The sequence below is a fragment of the Mizuhopecten yessoensis genome, unplaced genomic scaffold, assembly GCF_002113885.1.
Source record: "Mizuhopecten yessoensis strain PY_sf001 unplaced genomic scaffold, ASM211388v2 scaffold10819, whole genome shotgun sequence".
Lineage (NCBI taxonomy): Eukaryota > Metazoa > Mollusca > Bivalvia > Pectinida > Pectinidae > Mizuhopecten > Mizuhopecten yessoensis.
The window spans coordinates 234,551-245,283 of record NW_018408737.1 but is presented as its reverse complement, the minus strand read 5'-3'; the positions used below and the strand labels follow the sequence as shown (position 1 = coordinate 245,283).

The 10,733-nt window shown below is 34.1% G+C and overlaps 1 protein-coding gene across 1 annotated transcript in view; it reads right to left on the bottom strand.

The window, feature by feature from the left end:
• The window catches only part of LOC110462637 (rhophilin-2-B-like), a 27,996-nt gene that overhangs the window by 11,510 nt on the left and 5,753 nt on the right, over window positions 1–10,733 (bottom strand). The window contains exons 2-5 of the mRNA XM_021516695.1: window positions 6,869–6,984; window positions 4,328–4,456; window positions 1,090–1,165; window positions 418–495 (exon numbers count right to left, since the gene is read on the bottom strand). Of these exons, the coding sequence (XP_021372370.1) occupies window positions 418–495; window positions 1,090–1,165; window positions 4,328–4,456; window positions 6,869–6,984 (399 nt within the window). The remainder of the gene's footprint in view (window positions 1–417; window positions 496–1,089; window positions 1,166–4,327; window positions 4,457–6,868; window positions 6,985–10,733) is intronic.

The following is a 10,733-nucleotide window of genomic DNA, read 5'->3' as shown; positions in this document are numbered from 1 at the left end:
GGGGTCAGCCCCACCATTTGTACAATTTTGAATCCCTGCCTCCCATGAATGCTTTTGATTAAATATGATTGATATCCAGTGCATAGTTCGACAGAAGAAGTCGTTTGTAGCAATATAGTCAAAATACCCCTTTTTGGCCCCGCCCCTCAGCCCCCTGGGGGGTCAGCCTCATCATTTGTACAATTTTGAATCCCCACCACCTAGGGATGCTGCCAGTCAAATTTAGTTAAATTCCAATAAGTGGTTAAGAAGAAGAAGTCGTTAAAAGAAATTGTTGACGGACGGACGACGGACGACAGACGACAGACGACGGACGGACGGACGACGGACGCCATGGTATGGCATAAGCTCACCTTGGTCCTTTGGACCCGGTGAGCTAAAAATTATGTTTTTCCCCACTAAAGGGGGATAACTCACCTGTCGTAGATCTAGCAGTTCCTGAATCTCTGTTGTGTACTTTTCAGAATCTTCGCTGTAATGTTCACTAATAAAATCCTGTCAACACATTAAACAAAATAGCTGTAATGATTTAATGCTGTACACACAACATTGATTCATGTAAGTTGTAACAAACTCTACAAGTAAATTCTGGCAAACACATTTCTCCCCTACAAATCGTAATGATTTGATTTAATAAAAATTATTTTTAAAGTTAAAAACATCTTCAAATGAATCATATCTTACTGATAAGTTACTGAATTTAACCTTTTCATTTTCTAACATTCAACTTCCTAGCTACAGGTAAGATAAATCGGTATATCTATCTTTTATAAGACCCATGTTTGCCAACATTTCAAGTTTTTCATGGGGGAAGAGACCAGTGCAAAAAGCTAGAATTTCCTTAAACACTTACAATTCAATGACCTTTAATATATGATAAATCTATAGAATAAAAATTCACTATTGAAAGTTATTTAATACACTAAATTTGTTTAATCTGAGCAGAACTATCCTGATTTCAAGAGTTCAAATATGAAAGAGAAGAATTGAGAGTATTCTTTCAAGCTATAGACGAAGAAAAGATACTTTTTTTAAAAAACTTTTTATCAATTAAAATATTAAGTTAGGGTTCTGTCAAACAATAATCACCTTTAGCGGAACAGTCAGGTCACATTCCGTTGTTTCTTTCAGACCCAGCGGGATCATTGGAACACATGCCACATCACTGAAGTTATCAACATCTAAATAATGAACTAGCTTCTTAACTAGTTAAGTAGCTTCTTAACTAGCTTCTTAACAATTCACGACAAAATCTTTAAGATTTTCATACATGTTTTAATTAACATTTAACAAAACTTTCGTGGATGTAGTTCTGAAATACATGTAGATACTATATACTGGGAAATTGTTCGCAGCATTTTACCCTTCGCCTTTTATACCCACTATAGCGAGTTCGAAATTATCATAGGAAGGAACAAGTGTAACCAACATATCTAATATAGAGATCAAATGTGAAGGGCTAAATTAATTCTGGGTGAATACAGATTTCACCAGCGTACGACGACAGATTTCACCAGCGTACGACGAATGTTTGACTCGGCGAAAGGTTCTCAGTATACATTATCATGTTTTATATGTTTCACGGTATACATTATCATGTTTTATGTTTCGCGGTATACATTATCATGTTTATATGTTTCGCAGTATACATTATCATGTTTTATATGTTTCACGGTATACATTATCATTTTTTATATGTTTCGCGGTATACATTATCATGATTTATATGTTTCCCAGTATACATTATCATGTTTTATTTGTTTCGTGGTATATATTATCATGTTTTATATGTTTCCCAGTATACATTATCATGTTTTATATGTTTCGTGGTATATATTATCATGTTTTATATGTTTCCCAGTATACATTATCATGTTTTATATGTTTCCCAGTATACATTATCATGTTTTATGTTTTGCAGTATACATTATCATGTTTATATGTTTCGCGGTATACATTATCATGTTTTATATGTTTCGCTGTATACATTTTCATGTTTTATATGTTTCGCTGTATACATTATCATGTTTTATATGTTTCGCGGTATACATTATCATGTTTGATATGTTTCGCGGTATACATTATCATGTTTATATGTTTCGCGGCATACATTATCATGTTTTATATGTTTCGCGGTATTCATTATCATGTTTTATATGTTTCGCGGTATTCATTATCATGTTTTATATGTTTCGCGGTATACATTATCAGGTTTTATATGTTTCGCGGTATACATTATCATGTTTTCTATGTTTCCCAGTATACATTATCATGTTTTATATGTTTCGTGGTATACATTTTCATGTTTTATATGTTTCGCGGTATACATTTTCTTGTTTTATATGTTTTGCGGTATACATTATTATGTTTTATGTTTCGCGGTATACATTATCATGTTTTCAATGTTTCCCAGTATACATTATCATGTTTTATATGTTTCGCAGTATACATTATCAGGTTTTATATGTTTCGCGGTATACATTATCAGGTTTTATATGTTTCGCGGTATACATTATCATGTTTATATGTTTCGCAGTATACATTATCATGTTTTATATGTTTTGAGGTATACATTATCATGTTTTATACGTTTCGCGGTATACATTATCATGTTTTATGTTTCGGGGTATACATTATCATTTTTTTTATGTTTTGCGGTATATATTATCATGTTTTATATGTTTCGCGGTATTCATTATCATGTTTTATATGTTTCGCGGTATACCTTATCATGTTTTATATGTTTCGCGGTATACCTTATCATGTTTTATATGTTTCGCGGTATACCTTATCATGTTTTATATGTTTCGCGGTATACCTTATCATGTTTTATATGTTTCGCGGTATACGTTATCATGTTTTATGTTTCGCTGTATACATTATCATGTTTTATATGTTTTGAGGTATACATTATCATGTTTTATACGTTTCGCGGTATACATTATCATGTTTTATATGTTTTGCGGTATATATTATCATGTTTTATATGTTTCCCAGTATACATTATCATGTTTTATATGTTTCCCAGTATACATTATCATGTTTTATATGTTTTGCGGTATACATTATTATGTTTTATGTTTCGCGGTATACATTATCATGTTTGATATGTTTCGCGGTATACATTATCATGTTTTGTATGTTTCGCTGTATACATTTTCATGTTTTATATGTTTCGCTGTATACATTATCATGTTTTATATGTTTTGAGGTATACATTATCATGTTTTATACGTTTCGCGGTATACATTATCATGTTTTATGTTTCGGGGTATACATTATCATGTTTTATATGTTTCTCGGTATACATTATCATGTTTTATGTTTCGCTGTATACATTATCATGTTCTATATGTTTCTCGGTATACATTATCATGTTTTATGTTTCGCGGTATTCATTATCATGTTTTATATGTTTCGCGGTATTCATTATCATGTTTTATATGTTTCGCGGTATACGTTATCATGTTTTATGTTTCGCTGTATACATTATCATGTTTTATATGTTTCGCGGTATACATTATCATGTTTTATGTTTCGCTGTATACATTATCATGTTCTATATGTTTCGCGGTATACATTATCATGTTTTCTATGTTTCCCAGTATACATTATCATGTTTTATATGCAGGAAACATAATAGTAAATATATTGTGTTTTTAACAAAAGTCTTATTTGAAAAGATAAAACACAACCAACATTAAACAAGAAAATTGGTAAAATTGATGGATTATGTTCTCTAACAATGTCACCCGGATCTTACTGGTGTCACCACTGGGGGATCTACGCTATACAAAGTCAACCAGGAAGTGAATGATGACAGATCATGATCACACTGTGATATATCACAAAAACATGTACATGAATATGCAAGTTACACAAGCACAACTGCACTTTTATAGAAGAAAAATATTTCATGTGACACAACAAAAGATTTATAAATCCAAGTTCCCATCCTGCATTACCAGGTATAAGCTGATCATTTTGATGACCTATGGCAGTTGAAAAATAATTTACGCCAAGAATTTGACCTCTGAATATTTTATGCTATCAATGTTCCAATATTTTGTTTTTACTTAAAATTTATGTTTAACATCAAAATATAGGTAACTATCATCATCCAAAATTGTAAAAGATATTCGGTAAACCTTGTGTATTTATACAGTTTGAAGATTAACTAACTTGAGCTAGATAAACTTGATAACCAACACTATATATGATGCATTTATTACATGTATAACCACTTGCAACTTCTCAGGAATAAAAAAATAATATTCTTTAAATATTGTTACTGTTAACATTGTATTTTTTTCCAGCTCTTTCTTACCTGTCGTGTTGATATACTTCCACGGAACTGTTCAGCTCGGATAACTCTTCTTTGAGAAGTTGAATATTTGAATTGAAAAAGGACAGCTCAACAGCCACCAGTTCCTTTAATCTTTTATTGCTGGTGGCCCTGGAAGTTTTTAATATATAAATTACAGGAAACATCAAATTTGGTCGAAAACTAAATTGATAGAAGCATAAAAAGATGCTGATGTTTTCATCTTTCTTTCAACATAAAAAATGAATTGCTCCATTTTCAGTTAAGGTCTGTGATTGAAGCAAAAAAATATGTTGCTGTTTTTCATCTTCACGGATAAAACAAACAAGATGCCCAGAGGGCCTGTATCACTCACCTGGAAAAGTTAACAAAATTGAAGTTAGAATAGCAAGATGTTACAGGAAGTGTACATGTATTACATGGTTAGTCAGGGGTTGGACAAAATCCTTTTTAATTCTAAAGTAAAAGGAGGATTTTGAAGAATTTACTGTTTACCCTATTGGGCCCTGCCCCTCTGGGGGGGGGGGAGGTCAGACCTACTGTGATACAAAATTAGGTCCCCTTCACCCAAGGATTCTTAAGACCAAATATGGACATAATCCTGTCATTCCTATAGAAGAAGAAGGATTTAAAAGCTATTTGTGCTCATTGGCCTTGCCTCTCTGCGAAAAGGGGAGTCAGACCCACCATTTATACAAAATTGGTTCCCCTTCACCCAAGGGTGTTTCATCCCAAATTTAATCAAAATCCTGTCATTCCTACAGAAGAAGACAGATTTTGAAGAATTTGCTTTGTATCCCCTATTGGGCCCTGACCCTCACGCCCCAGGGGGTCCAAACCCACCATTTATACAAAATTGATTTCCCTTCCCAATATGACGCTACTGCTCAAATTTGGTCAAAATACCTTCACCCCAACGAAAGAAAAAGGAAATTAAAGCTATTCCTCTATATCCCTTATTGGGCCCCCACCTCTGATATCTGCCCCCAGGGGTGGCAGACCCATCGTCCATACCAAATTTTGATGAAATCCTGTCATTCCTACAGAAGAACGATTTTGAAGCATTTGCTACGTTTCCCCTATTGGGCCACACTCCTCAGCCCCCAGGGGGCCACACACACTGTTACAAAATTGAGTCCCCTTGGCCCAATGCAAGGATGCCCCAGACTAAATAAGGATAAGATCCCTTAATCCCTATGATAGAAGAAGGATTTTAAAGGTTTTACCTCTATTTCCCCTATTGGGTCACGCCCCTCTTCCCCGAGGAGGGCCACACCCACCATTTATACAAAATTGAGTCCCCTTGGCAAAAGGATGCTCAAGTTTAAATTAGAATAAAATCCCTTAATCCCTACGGTAGAAGAAGGATTTTAAAGTTTTTACCTCTATTTCCCCTATTGGGCCCCGTCCTTCTGCCCCCAGGGGGGCCACACCCACCGTTTACACAAAATTAAATTTCCTTGGCCTAAGGATGATTCAGACCAAATTTAGTCAAAAATCTACTTGGCCATTCAGGACTAGTAGCGTTTTAAAGGAAAAGTTGACGGACAGACGATTGTTCAAATTACCGGTATAGACCTTTGATAAGTTCAATAGGTGGTTTATATTTTATCTAGGAAACATGGCTGATAATGAATTCTGCGGTTGACATTTGCTGTATGGATGATATTCATAACCATGTATTGATCTGAATCAAAGATCAAGATCCAGTTACACTAATTTTAATATCTACTTTACAACTCATTAGCAATTAATGAATGTTTGATTACCGTATTTATCCTGCAATAAGATGGCCAACACATAATTTGTGACTCAAAGTGCATGCAGTGGGGCAGGAAGGAAGGAGATGGGATTTATTTTCAGGACAATGAAATAATATTTGTTGGATTTTTTTACTACTTGATGGCATTAATTGTAGACGGGCTTATTACCTGGCATGGGCTTATTGCTGGATAGATTTGGTAATGGTTTATAATTTCTACAGTAATTATATATATAAAACTTGTAAATCAGGAACATGAGCTGATCATGTATTAAAATATCTTGCTAATATTTATGCTGACATATTGAACCAAACAAAGTATACATGCTGCTTTATGATGAATTTTAAATCCTTCTTATCATATATTGTAGCCTGTTAAAAGAACAATTTTGTTCATCTTTGTAAATTTATTAGATTTTGGAGATTTTTAGCTTGTCCCTTTCTCATGTTTTTGTATACTAATTATACATCAATATTTGCAAGATAAATTACGGTAAGATTATTGACCTAGAATGTTGAATATGAGTTTCTCTTCAAAGCCCCGAAGTTGCTGTTGGATCTAAAATTACCAAATCATGGGCCATACAATATCTTCCACCTGACACCTACCATTTTTCAATCTGATTCATAGCTTAGTTTATACTGAAAATATGACAACACTGCTAATTTTTCATGAAGTAAACAAAATTTTGAAAATCATTGGAAATTATCTGAATGAAAATATGCAATGCAATTTTTACATCATTTTATTTTTGTTGTTTGACTCGGGTTTGGTCACATACCGAAATAGATTTTCAGCACCATTCCTCATCCTCAGCTCCCGGTTGATTTGATCATTTATTTTGGATCTCTTGGTCTGTAATTTTCCCCGTGCCGTTGACACCAGAGGGTCTGAACCCTGGAATGAAATGTAGTAAAAATACAATATAGGTTTTTTAACCAGAACTATTTAAGGCTTGTGTGTTTTTATTCTTTTAAAAGAGTATTTTCACCTTGCTTGCTGGCGTTCTTCTATGTTTTTAAATTTGCGTATCTTTGAAATTAAGCAAATTTACATGTTCTGCTTCACTATAACCCAGTCAATTTCCCAATGGATTGACAACCTATAGCAAGCTGTGGCCAGGGAAGGATGGCTTGCAAGTTTTGAAAAACCCAAAAGCTATATGCTGGCCAGGTACAAACACACCATACTGGTCGAAGGGTCGAGGGACCAGACAAAAAGCAATTCATCAATCCCTTTTATACATATGTACCAGGGAGTTCCTATGTGCCATTACAACATTGTTATACATATGTACCAGGGAGTTCCTATGTGCCATTACAACATTGTTTTCCTACCTTTACTTGTATTTCTATATATGTTTTTTATCCCTCATAATGTATCTCCTGGAAACGCTAAGCGCTTGACAGTAAACAGAACATAAGCCACTTTGAGGAGGCAATGAGTTAAGTCCCCAGGTCAGGACACATTTAAATTACAAAGTCCTTAAAATTGTACTTGTTTTTCCCTGCTATGTTACTGCAGGATACTGTGCTTAGTCAGGCAGCCTTTAGCTTCAGCATGGTGATATTCCATTGAGGTAGCACTCTAAAGTCAGCAACAGACGCCCCATACAATCGTACAGACGCACATACTGCACGCATGCACTAAAATCTTTGCCTCCATGAAGCACACACATGTATGTACATTACACACATGGAGGGTTATCCTTAATTTACTATAGCTGTGTGTAGGACATTTAACCCTATAGACCAAACCACAATCTGAAAATTCAATATCAAAACCAGGGTTCTCCCCAGGCCATTTAGCTGATACGGCTCCGTATCAGCTTCATTTTGAAATCCTCCCTGCCGTATCAGCTTAATTGACCCGTATCACCTTAAACTGTGAACCGTATCACCTTGTTATTTGTACTGAAGGTGGTCTTTTTACACAAGAAATTGACACTGATTAAATGACACGGCTGACCCAAGTCCAGCAATGACCCCACTGGTCAGTTGCACGATAGGCGTATTGCCACAGGGGGCCTGTAATTAGTGGGGAGGGGGACCGGACGACAAGCCCACAGGTGTCCGGCAATAAGCGTGCTCACTGGAGCCTAAAGCAATTATCACCGGATCCTTTTAACATGGTCAATAGGTGATTAATTGAGGTACCTACTGTTGGATTAACAAAACAAACACTAATTACATCTATTATAAATTAATTTACTCCCATATGATTGCATTTCACAACGCTGAAATAGCGTGTGTATTCAGTTAGTGATGGTCGCCATCTTGGATTGTGTAAAGTACAAACCGGAAAGGGGAATGAAAATCCGGATTTGTCGTTTTTAATGAAGAAGAGCTCAAATAAAAATGCTGTTTTAATCTTTGATCACATTAACTGACAGCAGTATTTAATACAGTTTTGGAGGAAATAAAAACACTGTACATTTTATTAAACCATTTTCTCTTACAATAATAAGAACTATGATATAAACTTTTTCATGTAAGTGTTTCCCCCTAAAGCACAAACAGCTTTTAAATATGTCTTCTTTAAATTATTTTTAATGGGGATTAAGTAAGGGATACAAATGTAAAGATAAGAGACAAATGTCACAAATGTCATATCTATTATTCAATATACAAAACTCATACACCTTTCTATCAATTGTATTTTTTTTAGAATATTTAAAACAATAATATTGCTGAAAATTCAGACATAAGAAACACTTATTTATTTCCTTGATTTTAATGTTCACCAAAAGAAGTTTGGTAATTAAAGTAACTTTTTAAACATAATATTACCCCCCCCCCTTTAGGTTTGATAAGGTATTATATAAGCGTGTCCGTCTTGAATGTTCGTTGCAAATGAAACATATCAGCTTAAAAAAATTCTGGGGAGAACCCTGAAAACCAAAGCAATACATTTGCATTTTGCATTGCCTCAGCATCGAATTAATTGTCTGATGGTCAAAGATGAAAATATGTTTAGCCAGTATTTTGTACAGTTTCTAATTTAAGGGAACCACTTTCAGCCTGTAAAACAACTACAGCAACTCTGGAAAGAAATCCACTGTCAATGTATTTGAAGTAAATATTTTATATGAAATGACTGTTTTTAGAAAATGGATTTTTCTGTCTAGACATGTACATAATTTGTAAATGATGTACACACTTATGATATAGATAACTACACCCAATGGAATGTGAAGTGATAATTATGGTCCTTAGATATGTAGGGTTACACAAACAACATACAGTTCTAGCTTTATGTCTTTTTATATATACGTATACTCTATCATATATTTACCCCTAAGCACTGTGATAGTATCTTTATTTACTGAGTAAACAATTTGGGCTGTAAGTTATTTACCCAAATAAATTGTTTTTCAACAAAATATTGAACTTTTGAAACCAAATAAGTGGTAAATGAATAAACATTTATGGCTATACAGAAGACCACAATATCTAAGACAGAAAGCCCCAGCACTCTGTACTGTGTTTCCAGTGATCATGAAGAGCCACTGCAGTTTAGGGGTTATCATATTTACATAGGTTAACATTTTCTGTACTTTTACCAGGAACATTTTCAAAATGCTCTAACTTTCTAAAAAAGCCACGCAAATGATGCAACTTTTAATTGTCTTTGTATATATACAAAGGACAAATCAACTTACCTACAAGTTTATTTAACATGAAAATCACTTTTGTAAGTCTGTGTCAAGTAGAAAGTTTAGTGACTCTCTACCTTAAATAAGATTGCTTGAAGATTGTTTGCGAGACTGAGTAAGGTCAACGATACATTAAGATTCCATAGTAATTGAAAGGGAGGTTATATGTAGGATAGAAGAGCTTTGTTTGATGTTTATAACTAGGACGGGCTATAGAATACCATTGGTAATTGAGGGGGAGGGTAGGCGACAGGACATAACACTTTGATCTTTTACTTCAGATATACAAGTGACTTAATTTACAGCACAACAAATAATTGCATTAGGTTCGACTATGGCCTTAAGGGAGTGGCGGACAATATACATACAGGTGACACAAATGTTAACGATATCATACCCATATTAGGAACAGCTAGTCATTGTGACCAACCATGTAAATGTCCTTATAATACCATGCAATGTAACTACAAGATTGAGCAGTGAACTCGAGCCTGAAGATATGAAGTAACTCTTCAATATACAGTAAATCATATATATATATGAAAAGATAAGTCATGTTGTTTATCTTTTTTTATATGTAAACCATTTTTTATCTCCATAAAACTTAGATTCCATGAGTAAAACTGCACATTTCTGAAAGAAAACTGGTCATGATTCTAAATTAAAAACATAAAGTAAAACAAGAGGCCCATGGGCCTTAACGGTCACCTGATATATTTATACAGAGAGTTGATTTTGCTTTTAACATGAACAGAAATATTATTCAAAGTGACAAAAAACAATAAAACCACCTTACTCAATATCTAGCATACAGATTTCAGACTAAAAAGGATTTGAAACTAGCACCTACAGCCCTTGGGGGTAGGGCTGGCTTAAAATTTTCAAAGTATCAAACTGTCAATTCAAGGTTATAATTCGTATCAAGTTATTAACATGTAATATTCAAAGTATCATTTGTCATTATAAACCATAATAAATTTTGCCCCCCCCC